Source organism: Cygnus atratus, chromosome 11, assembly GCF_013377495.2.
Source record: "Cygnus atratus isolate AKBS03 ecotype Queensland, Australia chromosome 11, CAtr_DNAZoo_HiC_assembly, whole genome shotgun sequence".
Lineage (NCBI taxonomy): Eukaryota > Metazoa > Chordata > Aves > Anseriformes > Anatidae > Cygnus > Cygnus atratus.
Window position 1 is genome coordinate 19,992,969 of NC_066372.1, and position 16,953 is coordinate 20,009,921.

The 16,953-nt window shown below is 52.8% G+C and overlaps 1 protein-coding gene across 1 annotated transcript in view; it reads left to right on the forward strand.

Moving 5' to 3' along the window:
* SMAD6 (SMAD family member 6) overlaps positions 1–16,411 on the forward strand; it is a 34,917-nt gene extending 18,506 nt beyond the window's left edge. Inside the window, exon 4 of the mRNA XM_035569439.1 lies at positions 15,511–16,411. Coding sequence (XP_035425332.1) covers positions 15,511–16,052 — 542 coding nt within the window. The 3' untranslated portion in view covers positions 16,053–16,411. The remainder of the gene's footprint in view (positions 1–15,510) is intronic.
* The last annotated feature ends 542 nt before the right edge of the window (positions 16,412–16,953 follow it).

Genomic DNA, 16,953 nt, shown 5'->3' on the forward strand with positions numbered 1-16,953 from the left:
TGCCTGGGTAGCAGTCCTCTTACTGAGGTTAATCTGATCTAATATTAGATTAATGCGTAAGTCCGTGTCTGAGCCACTCTTCTGGACTCTCACTGCAGGCTACAGGGAGAAGGAGCCACTTGCAGGGTACCAGGATGTGTCCTCGTGCCCGCCACGCCAGCGGAGGGGATTTAGGTGCTCGTGCACAGGAAACCCAAACTATTTTTAAAAGAGGGAAACGTACCGCGCTGGCTCAGCCCTGCTCTCCCCGAAATGAATGGCACAGTTCTCAGCGCCTTCAGTCGGCGCTGGACGGGGGCCATTGTTTCATAGCAGTTGGGAGCATGATGTCAGGGGCAGAAAATAGCGTTTGTTGTTATCAGAGTAAAAGTTGAATTTCTTGCTGTCTTTTCCCGGGCTGCCGCCCCTTCCAGCCTTCCCCGCGGGAACCCGTGCGCGGCTCCCCGGCCCCTCCTGATTGCTTTTCCAGCCCCGTTACACAACGCGCGGCTGCTTGGCTCGGTGAGCTGGTGGCGAGCAGCGTCAATAGCTGGAGATGCACAGAAAGGGGAACGGGCTTGGTTGGGGTTTTAGGGCCTTTAAGGTGAACGATGCCAAATAAACAGGGAGTTTTGCTGACTGAAGAGCTCATGGGGAACAGCTCAGCCGGGCGCAGTGGCGTGCAGCCACCCGGGGACCTGGTGTTGAGTGGGGCTCAGGGCTCACGGAGACAAATGTCCCCTTGGGCTTGGGGTTTGGGGCTTGAACGATGGATTTATAAAGGAAGTAAGGACAGGAGGGCTGCTAATAGCGCGTGGGGTTGCTTAGCCTTCTGTCCTTGGAGGCTGCACTATGTCGATCAAGCTCTGCCTTAAAGGAACTTCACGTTCCCATTCATCCGCTGCTGCTGCGTTGTCCTCCGAGAAAACCCTTCAGAGCGTTTCTGCTCCAGGTTTGCTCACAGCAGGCTTTCCCCCATTTATCCTAGGTCTCTCCTAGTTGCTCTTTCCTTTAGGTTTCGCAGCACAGGCTGGGGAAGGCGCTGGGCCCCGACCCAACTTTGCCATCACTCTTGCCAGTGGGCATTGAGGTGGCATTTGTGAGCTACAGTCGCTGAGAAGCAGGGAATGGGCAGAACTTCGGTGGCTCGATCCTTCCATTTGGTGTAATTGTATCGTTAGAAGAAGGAATTACCCCAGAATTTTAAGTGTTGGAGCTGTTTTGTGCCACTGATGGCAGAGTTTGTATGATCCAGGCTTGCTTCATAGCCGGTGGCAGCCTGAACAGCCCGGTAGCATCTGAAAAAGATAATTTGAGTGCCGTGGCCAATCTCAGCTCTGAGTTACAGCTGTCTAAATTCAACCTCAGGGTAGTCAGGTGAGTTGCTTTGAATGTCTGGTCAATATTTGGGGCAGAACCTGGCTTCCCCCATGTGCATTGGGGCAGAATTGATTTTAAAAAAAGGAGGAAAATAAGGAAAATAGGTTGGTGGCTGGTGACAGGCTGCTCACTGCAGGCTGGGTGTTGGGCTGCTCCGCTTGCACCGAGCGTGGTGCTTTCCTGAAAGAATTGGTGCTTTGGAAAACAGGTCGCCTCAAAGAGCAGCGGCCGCTTGCGGAGGGCACTGGGTTATGACAATATATAGAAGTGAGTGGCACTTCTAGAAACGCAAGGAATGTGAAAATGTTTAAATGATTTAGTAGGAGAAAACTTTATTTAAACATTTAATCGAAAAGCACGCTTTCATCTTTGAAACATCAGTGTTTGAACTTCCATCCAAGTTTTTTTCTGGGCTTTCCTTGCACTTCATCATACACAACACAAAGCCGTGCCTCGCGAAGTGAATAAACTCCGAGTTCCCCCTTCCCATTTGTTGTTGTTGCCTCAAACACACCTAAGTTACAGCGAGGGAGCAGTTCCAGGGAAAACTGCTGAACAAGTTGATCCCTGCTTTAGTTAGGGAGATGTGCATTTATTTGAAGAATTGGAGCTAGAAGGTCCCGTGTCCAAGCAAACCTCATAAAACTGCACAGCTTTCCGTATGGAAACCGCCCTGGGTACAGATGCAGCTGTCAGCACGACTTTTTTTCCCCATCACAAGCAAAAATCCACCTAGGGGAAGCGCATCTCCGTGGTGAGTGCCCGGCCGTGTTTGGGTGCAGGGGTGCAGAAGGCAGCCGGAAGAAATCCAGGTTCGGGTCAGCCCTGGCACACAGCACTCAGAAGAAAATCGGTTAATCACTTAATTCTTGAAGAAAATCACTTATTTCTTGAAGTGGGTGCTTAGTAGAGGCTGATTTTGGATGGATATTGTTGTTGCCCATATGACGTAAAATCCAGGGCTTGAATTTCTAAGGGCAGAATCTCAGGGCTTCTGTCCAGAATGTGTGGTCCACTGTGTGGCAACTCTAAATTGATTTTTTTAAAACAATGACACTGGAATTATACTTGCTGCAGCGGCTTGGTGGACATACACCTTCCATTTTGGGGTGGACGAAGGGGATCAGCTTCGTAATTATTTCCCGCTCGTTCCAGTGCAAGAAAGCACCAGCACACGAGCGTGAGGCAGGATGGAGCCCGTCATCGAGCTCTGGGAGCTCTGTGCCACATCAGCCTCACCACTGTCACTTCTGGCCCACTGGGTCCAGGATTGGCTTTGGAAATGTCCCCATTTGTGCTCCTAAAAACGTCCCTGCGTGTGCCGCACCAGTGTCCTGCCGTGCTCCGACGTGGAGATTTACGCTTCCTAAGTACATTGTAGAAATTTTCTAAAGTAGCTTAAATATTTACACAATAAGCATTTAAGGAAACTGTGTTATGTCTCTGAAGGAGCTGCTGCTCCTTTGGGCCCAGCAGACCATGAACGAGGTCTTTTTTTTTTTTTTTTTTTTTTTAATTGTCTGACCTCCAGGAATTTCTTTTTTCTTTTTCACCTAACTGTTTTGAAGCAGACAAACAAATGGAAATTCATACACAGGAACCTATAAATAATGTTAATGGCCTGGCTTGTGTCCTCAAACGCCAGGAAATTTAGAGGCACGACGGCGAGCTGGCCCTGGCCCTGGCTGGGAGGGGAAGGTGGGCGAGGGCAGCACGCGTCCCGGTGGTGCCACCCATGGGTGGCCGTCCCCAAGGAGCGACGGGTGCTGGGCACAGCCGGGGGGCGCGTGGGGACCCGCACGTGCCAGGTCTCATCTGGCAGGGAGAGCTGTGACCCTGGGATGCTGAGCATCGCGGGGTTTAGGGCTTTGGGTTTGACATCCTGCTTTGCAGAGGGATGTTGGACCGCGGAGCTTTTTCTGACATGGAGGACGCAGTCGTGGTGCGGTGGTTTTGGGGACGGCGTGAGCATTCCCGGTGCGTCCAGCCCTGCATCGCTCACCACTCCTGGCCAGCCCCAGAAATGCTGTGCCAGGCCCCAGGGCGGGCTCTGGTGGCAGCCACAGCTCTGCCTGCTTTGCTTTGCCCTTGCCCCGGGGTGGACAACTTTCTTTTGCCATCAAATTGGAATTTGTAGGGCTCCAGCGTTGCCGCTCCTCTTCAGCGTGCAGCAGCCTCCGGCTCGCACGAGGCCCCGGTGCCAGCAGCCCCTTGTGGGGGCTCCCCACCAGCACGTCCCTGTGCGCTTCCCGAGATGCACGTTTTATTTCTTTTCCTCTTGCTTGCACGGCAAACGGATGTTTAGATCAGAAGGGAAATCAGGTCGCTGTTTTCTCGGCTCCGCGTGCAGCAAACAGCCCTTCAAAATAACTCCTGCCTCGCGGTGCCAGGAAAAACAGCGGAGCCAAAGCGTTGCAAGCAAAGAATTGCTCCTTCTGTGAGAGTCCTCCTCTTCTGCTCCAAGTCTGCATGTCGGACCCGCTGCTTTTAGGTTTTGTTTTGAGGTTTTGAACCCCGTGAGCTGTTGCTTCCAAAGCGAAGGGATTTAGCACACAGTAGGCGCCAGATCTCGCTGGTGACTTGCTTGGACGGGGCAGCTTTGGGGTGGGAAATTGAATTACGGGTTGTCAATTTGGGACCCAGTGCTGGGACCCAAAGTGCCTGGTGCCGTGCTGGGGTGACCGAGGCGAGGTGGCCCCGGGTGGTGGTGGTGGTGGGGAGGGACAGTGCTCCCCGGGGTGTCCCCGCGGGGCTGGGATCCCTGCAGGGGATTTTGGCCAGCGCTGTGGGAAGAGCGCTGCAGCCTCCGCACAGCCCAGCCCGCGTGAGTCAGCCCGGGCAGGAAAGGAAAAGCTCGGCAGGTTTGGAAAAGCGGCTGGGAGGGCAGGCGATGCCCTGCCTGCACCCTGCCTGCACCCGCACCCCGCTGGTACCCAGGATGGGGTGGGTGCCACCAGCCCTTCCCCGGCTGCTGGCCCCCCAAAAAGCTGTCACCCGTTAGCCCCCGGCTGCTGGGGTGCTCTGGCTGTACAAGAACCATGATTTCGGGGCAGAACCATGATTTTGGAGCCTGTCCCCATCTCACTGGGGACAGGCTCGGTGACGCTGCGGTGACTGCAGGCACCGGTGCACCAGGGCGGTGCTGGGGAGCAGGGGCTTTGTTTTTCGACTTGATTTTATTTTTTTTTTCATTGGGAAATGCAGCCTCTTGCAGTCATGCTGTCACAGTTAAAATAAGGTTTAAATTACAGGGCTGGCTGTGGCTTTTTCCCTTTCTTTCAGAATTTTTGCCAACTTGCAATTTACTTAATGAAATCCTGCTATTTCGTTTAACAGGGATATTTTTTGCAGATGTTGATTTAACCCAGCTTTATAAAATATGTGAACTGTGCAGTTTCTTTCCTATTTTTAACAATTTCAGGATTCTGGTGCAGTAACATGACAGAGTTTCTAACGTCGATAGCGTGGTTTGTTTGTCCCGTGCAAAGGCTGAGGTTTAAGGCTGAGGCTTTCCATGTCGCTGGCGGCCACTCCTCCCCATCAGAAACGGTCAAAATGTTGCAATAATGAGCAAAAGGAATCCAAAGGAGGAAAGCGTCGAGAGTTGGAAGCTCTCTGCTGCTCCGTGCATGCATTTCTGCAAAATCTCGGACTGGGCTTGCACGCAGTTACTCTTCAGGTGGTTTTGAGCAGGGGGTTCAAAAATACTCATCTGTATCTGCTATATAGATGAGCTGTAGGAGAACAGAAAGAGAAACGAGGTTCTCCCCAGTGGTTGACAGGCTGTGTTTTTAATGCATTTCCCCAAATATGCCTCACTTTATTTTTTGAGCTCGGTTTCCCTGGAGGGGAGAGGAATTCGGCATTTCTCCGTTAGCGCTTGGCTGAGTTGGGGGGCGCAGTCTTGAGCTCGTTAGCCGTAACGAAGCGCTCACGTGCTCCGGTAATCTCCCTGCCTTTGATTTACAAAGAGCCCGACCTGCTCTGCCTCCCTCCTGCCCCTCAACGGGAAAGGCACGCACGAAGCATCTCGGGGACACCCCCGGAGGAGCTGCAGCCAGGATCCTGGAACAAACCCGCCCTGGAAAAGATCAGTTTTAACCTTAAATTTCAGCTGCCCCCAAGAACGAGGACGGCTTGTTCAAGGAGGGTGGGAGGGTTTTTAACCCAAACAGAGCCCTTCTTTGCTGACACCCGCTCGTACACCCGGAGCTGTTGGCTGGGTTATGTTGAGTGAGCGTTACTGGAAATGGGAGCCCTGGAGCCCCGTCCCCACTGTAACACATCCGTCCCCTTCCCTTCGAACACCCAGAGGGAAGCAGGAGAATCGGGGTGGCTGGGATTCGTGTCAGTGCGGCAGGACGCGATGCATCCCACTGAGCTGTGCGTATTTTGGTATTTTCCTTTTTATTTTTTTTAAGGAACTGTGGTTTTCAGAAATGAAAACAAACGCTCCGTGGCCAGGGAGGGTGAGGAGCGTGAGTCACCTCCACTCGCCGTGCGCACACACGCGGCGAGGAGCTCTGTTGGCTCGGAGATCATCGTGAGGTGCTTTCGGGGACTCGTGGAGACCCCACGCTGCTGTCCCGTGGGGGCCTGCAAACGTCGTGGGGGTTACAGAAATGCTGCTTTACCTCGTCCCTCCCCTGCTTATCCCTTGCAGAATGGGAGGCTTGGTGGTCACGGCCATCGCGGTGGCACTAGTCCTCCCAGGAGGCAGAAATGGCCAGCGTGGCATCCTCGCTGCTTGGCTGGTGAGGATGAGGGACTGGCTATGGGGCTTGGATCCGGAGAGGCTGAAGTCATTGTTTAGTCTTTGCTTGTAGCGGGAGTAAGAGCCCATGGATGTTGGCCACGAGCAATCGGTGGTGGAGCAAGCCGCTCGCTGCAGGGAAGGGCTGGAATAGCCCCAGAAGATGTTTACACATAAATACATGAAGCAGCTATCGGAAAATCTGGCGTGTGTGGGTGCACACGCATGCACGCAGCCCTCTGCACGTTTGGCCTGGCTGCAGCCATGCAGATGTGTGGGAGCGAGCGGGTGTGGGAGGGCAGGAGCCGTCCCCAGCACCCCGCCACTATCCCATTGCATTGCAGTGCTCTCCACCAGGTAACACCCCCGGGACCTTCCCTTAGAGATGTAGCCTTTCAGCGTGTCTTGCACACAGCGGGGATTGTTTCCTTCCAAAATCCAAGGTCTTTAAATTTCTGCTAAATTTCTGCAAAGCCGCCGCAAGAGGACTCAGAGCGAACGCGGGCGAGCGCAGCTGCGATGCTGCAGCCCCGGGGCTCAGCCAGGCAGTGAGACCGGGGGTGAGATCTGGCTGGAGAAGGGTCCTGGGCTTTGGGCAGTGAGAACAGAGCCTGGATTTCTGTGCTGCTCGCGGCCCCTGCCTGGTTCCCGTATCTGCAAGGGCACTGCAAAAAAAAATGTATAAAGGTGGCTTGGGGAGGATTGGTAAGCCTGCGGGGAGGTGACAGCCAGAGCCCTTTTGGGGAGCAAGGAGGGGTTGGGATGTGGGACCTGCAGCCAGTGCGGGCATCAGGGAAGGTTTTGGGGGAAAACCCGAGGTTTTGGTTCTCCCAGCACTCCCAGGCTGGGATCTGGGGGCTGTGCAGGGCCGGACTCCGCACCCAGGCGGCCAGGGAGGAGCAAAGCATCTTGTTCCCAGCCCCCTTGGACAAAAACACTTGACGGGCTCCTGCTTGTCACCCCCGTGGAGCCTCTCCAGCCTGGCACTCCTCTGTGGCAGCTTGTTTTCCAGGTTGGTGATAGCTCCTGCAGCTCTTGCAGTCCTTGACACTCACCGTTGGGTTGGCATCCAGCCGACAGACATCTGTCTGCAGCGCCCAGTGTCGCAAAGATGCTGCTCAGGGCTGCACGGTGGCCTCAAGCCGGCCAGATCAGGGTGGCCTTGGGTTTTTTTTGCTGTTCTCACGTCACCTGCCCCCTCCAGATCCCCTCCACTTGTTTGCAGGTGTCACAGTAATAGAGAGGAGAGCAGGTGGAGGCTGCGCCTGTGCTCACACTGGAGGAGGTGGCTCAGGCTGTGGTGCGGTCCCAGGCTCTTAAAATACAGCTGGCGGTGGTGCTTGAGTTGGTGTGGCTTGGATTGTCCTCTCAGGGAAGCATCTCCTCTTGCTTTCTGGTTAGGAAATGCAGAAAAGCACGGTGAAACTGGTGCACTCTCATCTGGCTTTGTAGTCCAGTGCGAGCGCTGCAGCCCCAAGTCCCCAGCACTGCTGGGGGTGCAGGGTTTGTGCCTGGGGCAGGGCCCCGCTGGGAGGCACAGAGCTTCCATCTCCTGGACACAGCCAATTGTGGTGGGCAGGATGGAGCCGAGCTGGAATTTGGGGCTAGGACTATGCTGGGGGTGGCTGGAGATGGGGTTTGGGGAGCTGGTACGGCTTTTGCTGCATGCACGCATATCCATGCCTTCTGTTTGGAGGCACTCAGTGTTCTGAATTGTGCAACAAATAGAGTTTAAAAAGGTCTTCTTTTAAAAAAATACACTGTTCTCTTTCTGTGGTGGGTGGAGGGATGTGCGTGTGGCATCCTGAGTGGTCCTGCTGCTGCTGCCGTGGAAGCTTCAGTAATTTTAGTGAGCATGGGGAGCGGGGAGGTTTGAGCATCCTCAGAGGCATCTCTGCCACCGTCTTTTTGACGTTCTCACCACATCAGCATCTGGCTTCCCAAAACTGCTCCGTAACCTCAGCATCGCAGCCCCCCTGGGCGGAAAACCCTCGGCTTAGTGCTGGTGGGCACCAGGCAGGGCTTGGATCTGGACGCGGAGGAGAATTATTCCCATTTCTCTTCAGAGGAACCTAGTAATTAGTTTTTGCTTTTAAAACACTTGGAAGCTCTCAGCTGCAACTGCTCCACAAGCAAAAACTGTTGTTATTTACAAACACCCTTTTCCAGTATGTTTCTTCTACGAGATGCTCCGAGTTGTGTCAGCGTTTCCAGCTCTGGCCATGGAGCAGATGATTTTCTTTCCCGAGAGCATCCCCAGGGATCTCGAGGAGCACCCAGAGCTGCTCTGACATGGCCAGCTCCAAAGCCAGCGGCACAGATGGCTTCAAACGAGAGCAGAGCTCAGCGGCTCCCATGGGATTTGCCACATTTTGCTTACAGGGTCATTTGGAGGAGCTGAAAACTTAGGAGTGCTTGACCTAAAAATAAAAAAAGGGATTTTTTTTTTTCTGCCATTTCTTTCCGGCAGCCTCCCATTGTCTCTCACTACTTCCCTGTGGAAAGCACTCAAGGAATGAGGCTTTTCCCCTGGTTTTAGTGCATTTTGTGCGCCGTGCCCAGCGAACAAAGCTAACCCCTGCTAGGCCCTGGTGGGGAGATTCTCAGCAAACCTCCTGATATTATGGCACATCGGTTAGCGCAGTCCCCAAACCCGGGATTTCGCAGGGCTCGGTCATGCCCAGGGCTGGCTTCCAGGAGTGGAGAAACCTCAGCCAAATTACGGCTGATGACAGGTCTGGTGCTTTCATAATTGGCAGCGACTGCAGGTGATTACGTTCTGGGCTGCTTTTGAAGATGTATTTACATTGTTGTGTTTGCTTCGACGTGCCAGGCACAGCGCGGTTCCATGCACAATGCCCGCAAGAGAAGCTGAGGTTACACCGAGACTGCTCGATTCAAAAAAAAAATCACCCAAATCTCCAAAAACACTGGCCTCGGAAGGAACGCATAAAAACGTCAGTGAAAATACCCGAGTGATGCTTTTCCAGTTTTCTTACTTTTGGGGCTTTTTTCACCCTTGGCTGAAAAGACCTTTGGAAACAATGCAGGGGAGATGGAAAAAAAAATTTCCTAAAATCCCTTAAACAACCGTCTGGACTGCGTATTTAACGGCTAGAGGAGGTACAGCGGAAACAATCCCCTCGAGTTTAGCTTGAAAATAACCCAGCTGATGATGGCTTATGAATTTCAGGGCAGAACTAAACCCGGCCTGCGTTTGTCTTTGAAGGATATCAGAAATCAGCACGAGCTGATGATTTTACGGAGTGGTTCCTTCTATGCACAGAAAATTGTTTTCGTCCTCGTTCTTGGCGTTGGCCGCTGTCCTGTGTTGCTTTTGTTTCCCAGGCTGCCATGGAAATGTCCCCCTTTCCCCCCAGGCCTCTCCACGCGCCTCTTCCACCGGCTCTGTTGCCCGCCAGACCCTATTTTTTGAACTAATTTAATTAATTAACCCAGCGCAAGTGTTCTTCTGAGTTAATCATCTACTGGGTTAACGAATTAAATCGGCTCATGGAGGAGGCTGGGGAGCGCCAGAGCCCTGGTCCAAGGTAAGGGCCGGAGGAGGAGGAGGAGGAGGAGGAGGAGGAAGGTGCCAGGAGCATGTGCAGGGGATGGAGGAGCTGGGACCCCTGGGCCATGTGGCGGTGCCACCAGGCCAGTCACACTGTGAAATCCTGCTTCATACTGCAGGCCCGAGGCGAGTGGAGCCATACGCCTCGGCCTGGCAGGGAGCCGGACGCTCTGCAGCACGGGGAAGGCACAAACCGCGAGGAGAAGGCCGAGGAAGAAGCCTGGGGCTGTCCAACCTCCGCTCCCCCCTTCTCCTCGGCCTAGCCCCTGGTCCCCGCCACAGCACGAGCTTCTTGCTTCAGCAGGGAGACCAAGAACTGAACAGAAGAAGGAATCGGACTGTCCTTGTCCATGTGGGCTCCCCCTGGCTTCTGCTGGGGGCAGCAAAGGGAACCTGCCTCCCTCCACTGGTGGCCCTGGGGCCACCACAGCCTGACTCCTTCCCTCTCCCCACCTGCATGCTGGTGGCCTTGGGACGTCCCCGGGACTACTCCTGGGCCAATGCTGGAGCTGGTAGAGTGGCTGCAGCCCCTCCAAGTCTGGGGGTGTCCCTCAGGACCCCCCCTGCTCCCAGCAAGGGCAGACAGGGCTGGGTGGCACGTCCCCTTTCCCCGGTGCCCACATCCTGCTCCGGTGCTGGCCACAGCGCGCGGGCACTCGGAGGGGGCTGAGTGGCACATTCCAACTGAAACTTGTAAGGCTGAGGTATTTTAAGTATATTGGCTTAACGAAAACGGTTGTGAGCTTTGCTGGGGCAGATTGACAATTAATTTTTTATTTTTTTTGCAGGGCCATAAAAATTCCATTTCTGCCGTGGAAAGTTTTAACCTCTTCCTTGCCCCGGAGCTTGTTTCTGAGGGCATTAATCAGGGATTTGAGCCGACGGCTCCCTGGTGAACTGTTAAAAGCTTTGGGGGAAATGTGTGTGTTCTTTGTGCAGGCTCTTTATCTGGAGCACGCTCCCGGTGCCCTCCTGGATGGCCGTCCCCATCCTGCTGCCATGCCCTGGGTACTGGAAACACACTCCTGGGCTGTGGCACAGGGCAGAACAAAGGCTCAGACTGGGGCTACAGTGGAGTAAAATTGAATGGGAAGAGCATGGCCATGGACTAACAGATGTGATGGAGCTCAGTGGCCATGGGAGCGTTAGGAGCAACTCGGGAGTAGTGTGGGGCATGAAAACGGGGCAGGGGCTGAGTCACTTCTGAACATCCCCCTGCGTCCCCTCAGGACTCCCACCCAGGACCCCTCCAGGTGCTGGATGTGTATTGGAGTCCTCGTCATACTTGCAGCGTGCTATGATTTTATTTTTTTTTTTTATATGTGTGGTCTTCCCTGTGGGTGACCCGCCAACAAGTTTTGGAAAGCCCATGAGCGAGATTTGGGGTTACGCGGTGTAAAGGAGGCTGATGGCTCGTGGGGGGCTCTATGAAAAGCCACCCAGCGTGATTCGGGGCTGTTTCAGGCAGTCAGCGCAAAAATGGGAATATTCCTCAAAGCACGGTGGCGATGGAGAATCACGCCTCATATACCCACCGAGCACCCCTGCGGGCTGGCAGCTGCCATCGCAGGATGGTATTTGGGGAGAAATGGGGGCACCACTCCCTTTTCACCCCATTTCTGGGGCCCCGTCATCACCAGGTTCGGTTTTGCAAGGGGACCCGCAGCAAGGGTCTTCCGTCCCATCCCATCCTGCCTCTAAGTGCGACACCAAGCTGTGGGCAGGGACTGTTTTGGAAAAAACATCTTTCTTTTTTCCCTTCTAATGAACTGCTTTGAACCCTGCTGGCGTAAAGCACTGTCAAATCCCAAATAATGTGAAACCTCCCGTTATTTTCTTTACCTCCACGCTCCGCGGGGAGTGAACACAGTGAGTGCTTACAGCGTGTGCTCTTTGCATTTATTCTCCTACCCGGCTCCCACTTGCCCAAGCCATGCAAGACCATTTTCCCGTTAAGTTCTGGTTTTGATTGTCCGTCTCGCTTCCTATCTTGTTTTTTTTTATCTCAAATTGTTTGAATTTCCTTTTGGATGTGCCTGCTGCAAGGCGCTGCTGCGGCAGAGGAAATGGTGACTGGGAGGAACGAGCCCACGAGTAAACAAGAGCCGGAGTTTCAGCGCGTACGTCTGATCGATGGAGGTGGCTCTGATGGAGGAGATAGCCCTGACGCCAGCCCGAAATGTAGCTGTTAGAAGTTGTAGCTGCCTACAATGATAGTTGTTAAAAATGCGGCGTATACCATCGAGGGAGGCACGGCTGGACTAAAATATTTTCCTTTCTTCAAAAAGAAAGGCAACAAGCACACCTCTGTTCCAGGAGGAGAAGGGGGAAAAAAAAAAGTATAAAAGAAAAAGTGGGTGTTGTTGTCTGCGCATAAAGGGCAGCATGGAAAAAGAGGAGGAAAAATGGAATATTTATTTAAATTGCTTTTCTGCCGGCCGCCCCTGCTGTCTGCTGAGTGGTAGCGGCTAATAGCTGGAGGCGAAACTAATACTTGGCAGCGGATAAGACACAGCACAGGCCCCCTTGTATTAGGGGCTTGCTGAAGTGCTTGCTTTATGTCAGGGCCGCAAGATGAGTTCATCTTTCCAGGGTTTGTTTGAAAGCACTGGGAGATAAAAGGAGGCGCAGGAGCCCACGCGGCCAGGGCACGGGAAGGGTCCTGCGGAAGGCTCGGGGTCAGAGCCTCGGTGCTGAGCCTCGAGGTGTCTCCTCGAGGTGTCTCAGTGTGCCCACGGGCCTTCCGTAAGGCGTCTCGGATTCTAGATGCAGCAAAGCACGAGGTGGAAAAAAAACCTTCTGATTTTCAGCCCGTGCATAGATTGACATTTTTACCCCGAAATGTTTGCTCGTTCCTGGAAAGCAGATGTGGCACTGGGGGTGGTGACACCCAAATCAGCCTTGTGCTGCTTTCCTCCTGAGGTTTGAAGTTATCCCATTCTTAAAGGAAGGGAGATTTGGGGGCTGAGTGGTAATTTTTAATAATTGCGATAACAAACCCTACCTACCCAAATGCTTGGTGGAGGTCGAGAGATGAAACATGCAGGTGATTGCTGCCAGCTTTTGGGCCCGGCAGATGAAAAACTCCAAGCTCGTCTGTGGCCCCCAGCAGCACTTGGATGGGACAGGAGCAAAATTGAGCATTTGTGAAGGGTTTTGGAAAGGTGCTGGGGGCATCTCAGCTGTCTGCTGTCCCAGGGGAGAGGTGGTTGTGACAATTGTGGTGTACCTGCAGTGAAACTCCGCTGCTCGGCTTTCCTTTCTTGGTGTTTTCATCATTTATGAACTACGTGATATTTCATCTCCTAAAATCTGGAATCTCTTCCCTTTCAAAGAGCAAAATCCTGTGATGTCTGCATGGTGGTAGGCCAAGGGTTGTTAGTGCAGAAGGCCAAAAGATTTTTGTTGATGCCAAGCTCTTGATTTCAGGGTTTGTACAGCTGTGGCTGAGGACAGTCTTCCTTCAGGAATGGTTAATTCAATCAGACTGTGTTTGGGTCAGATTTGTGTTAACGCCATGTTGGTTAACAGTTTCTGCAACCACTGCGGACATAGTGCAGAGGTTCTGAAACCTTCTGTCACCAGCTCCATCCAAATCTCTGTTCTGGGTGGAGGTGGAGGGTCAGACGGGCACCAGGGGCCTGGGGGTTTCTGACCCAGAGTTGTGTGACTCTTGTCCTGCTCCCCTCACCCTCCGTGTGCCCATGGCTGGAGCTTTGCAGGCAGCACCAGGCACTTCAGGAGGAGTCGGGTCCAGCCAGTAGTGTGTGGTGGTGAGCGTGGATTTGACACGTTCATCTCGTGGTCACTGGTGAAGTCCCCATCACCCTTTTGGAGTGCATTGGGTTGTTCCTTCAGTTCCTGGGCATCCAGGGGTGGGAGGTCATTTGAGATGGAAAAGCAAATGCGGGTTATCGTCCAAAGAGCAAGGAAAAGGGGAAAAACCTTTGTGTTTGGTGATTTTTGTCTAAATAGAGCCCTTGTCAGGGGCTGTCCCAAACAGGGAGCAAGAAGAGGCACTTGGAGCTCAAAGAGGAGCACAAAGTGCACTTTGGAGACTTGTGGCTCTTTGTAATTGCTCCATCCAGGAACGGGCCGGTGGCTGCGGAGCAGCTGCTTGGTCAACATCTCTCCTGGCTTTCTCCTGCTCTTGCTGTGGGTTTGAAGACAAAAGCAGCCCCAGCTGAAGCGTGTCCCCATTTAGCCTGGCCATTGCCACATCTATAGGGTCACACGCTGCAGGGCCTGCATTTTCCCATGGCTTTAGGAGGCCCAGGACATCAGCTCCAGCATTAGGAGGCACAAAGCTGTTGTTGTGCTCCTCCATGGTAGGTTACCAGAAATGCAGGGAGAGTTTCCTTCCCTCTTCTGGATACAGCACACATCACACCAAAATGGGGTCGTTGGCGTCTCTGTGGGTTCCTATAAATTATTTGAACAGATATGGGGGGGGAAGGGTCTGATCTGTCATTTTGGTGGGGGTTTGGACCATGTGGAGCAGTCAGTGTGAGACGATGAGCATTGCCTGCGGCCAAGGGCATCCCGCTGGCTCTGCCTCCTCCCTGCTTGCACGATTACCCCCATCTCCCTCCCCTTAAATTTGCACAGTTACAACTCAAGTTAAAGTCTAACAAAGCCGCTTAATTCAAAGATCGTTAATGGGGAGGGGAGCCCGTTCCCCTCCGGGGGAATTTGAGCCTGAAAAGAAACGGGGCTGCGGGGCTGTGCTTGAAATCCGGTGCGTCAATGGGGTCTCTGAAGCAAAATAATGGCATCACCCCGCGTGCGAGTTAATCAGACTTGATGGCACGGAGGCGGAGGGGTCAGCAGGCCGCGGGCGCGTGATATATTGTCAGGGAGCTTAATGCCGGGTGCAGAGCAGGGCAGAGCTCCTCGCTTGAAATCCCAGAGCGGTTTTCTTTTACCTGGAGGTAGGAGCAGGGCTGATGTCTAGCGAGAGGTTAATTCGCCCCCTCCGGGGCCCTTGTAGGGCTGAGGTTCCCATGTTCCTTCTGGAGGCATCATAAAAACTCCAGTGAGCTTTGAGCAGATTTCTGGCAGTCTGCATCCCTCCCATCTTCCCTAAATGTAATTCCGAGAAAGAAAAGACGTTTCTTATTGTTCTGGAGAGAATTCCAGTGGCTTTATAGGAGGACATGTATAGTTCAGGGAAACTACTCCCCCTTGGTATGAAATGCCTGCTCAGATTTTGTGTTCCCCCGTGGGAACATCAGCGTTGCTGTTGAAGAATATTACATAGCAGAGCTGCTGCCGGGTTGCTCACCCAAGCAGTTCGTGGACATCCTTGGCGTTTCAGCTCAACCCAAGTTTGCCTTTGGACATGGGGGTGCAGCACCACAGCAGTGCTGGAGGAGCTTGGGGACCTGCCAAGCTCAGGGGTGGCCAGACCATGGTGGGGGTATTGGGGTACATTGTCCCAGCGGGCTCTGGGTGCTGCAAGTGGGCGCATCTTGAGTTCATGGGGTCCTGGCTGCTGGTTGCAGAGCTGAGCATTGAATTAGAGAGAGAAAGGGGTGTTGGGCTCCGTGGGAGCTGGAGGGTGGACCACTGGGGCACCAGCCTTTCCTTGAGCCTTCTTTCCTGGGGCCATTTGACAGAATTGGTTGAAGACAAGCTTTGGGTTAAAGACGAGCTTTGTGTTGAAGAAGAGCTTTGGGTTGAAGAAGAGCTTTGGGTTGAAGCCAAGTTTTGTTCCCACAAGAGCAGAGCTGGTGGGTGGGAAAAACCATTCGTTTGCCCTCGATACTTGTCTTCTCCCGGGTGTCTGCAGAAAACCTGACTCTTGCTCTGCTTTCCCCCACAGATGCCAGCACGTCGCCCGATGCCGTGAAAAGGAGCCATTGGTGCAACGTGGCCTACTGGGAGCACCGGACGCGCGTCGGCCGCCTCTACACAGTGTACGAACAGTCTGTCAGTATATTTTATGACCTACCTCAAGGAAACGGCTTCTGCCTCGGACAGCTAAACCTGGAAAACAGGAGCGAGACTGTGAGAAGGACTCGAAGTAAAATCGGTTACGGGATTTTACTTAGCAAAGAACCGGACGGTGTGTGGGCTTACAATCGCAGCGAGCATCCCATCTTTGTCAACTCCCCGACACTGGACATCCCCAACTGTAGGACTTTGATAGTGCGCAAGGTGATGCCGGGCTATTCCATCAAGGTGTTTGACTACGAGAAGTCCTGCCTCTTGCAGCACACCGCTGAGCTGGATTATGCGGACGGGCCCTACGACCCCAACAGCGTGCGGATCAGCTTCGCCAAGGGCTGGGGGCCCTGTTACTCGAGACAGTTCATCACGTCATGTCCATGTTGGCTGGAGATTTTGCTCAGTAACAATCGATAACGGTCAGCCTCTGACGAAAGGAAAAGAAAAAAAAAAGACACAGACTATCCCAAATATCACCTACCTAGATTTAATATAAAGTTTTATATATTATATGAAAATATATATTATACTTGTAATTATGGAGTCATTTTTACAATGTAATTATTTATGTATGGTGCAATGTGTATATGGACAAAAAACAGAAAATGCACTTTGGCTTATATAATTCTTTCAATACAGATTTAAAAAAAAAAAATTATACAGCAAAAATAGGAGAAAGCCCTAATTTTGATGTATGGTTTTTTTGAAAATATTATTAATACCCAGACAAAAAGCTAATACCAGTCACTCATTGATAATAAAGTATTCGCATTATAGGGGGGGTTTTTAATTGTCTTTTTTTTTTTTTTGGTCTTTTTTTTCCCCTGACTGAAGTTCAGAGCAGCATCTGCTCAGGCTGTGCAGTCAGGAGGGATGTCCAAAGGGGTGACTGCCGTCCCCCATCCCAGCCAGGCCCCTTAGAAAAATGGTCAGTTGCTGGCAGGCTGCAGCTGTGTCCAAGAGGAGGGGAAATGGGGACAGTGTGAGAGTGGGGAGCAAACAGAAGGTGAGAGGGAAATCTCCTGTAGCTGCCCTTGCTCAGGGCTCGCTGCTCTCTGGTAACACACAGCACAATGGGGATGTGGGGACGATGTGTGTGCGTGTTCCCGTTTGTGCAAATCATTGGGTAGCAATGCTGGTGGGAAGAGCAGAACAGAGCATGGCCCTAAAGTCCAGTAGGACCCAGTAGGACCAGTTTACATTATTGACCTTGCACTGACTCCGGTACCTCCCGGATGCATTTGATGGTTGAGAAACAAACGGTGCTTTTGGATAACTCATAGTTGGGTGGCTCCTCCACTGGAGACACCGTAACATG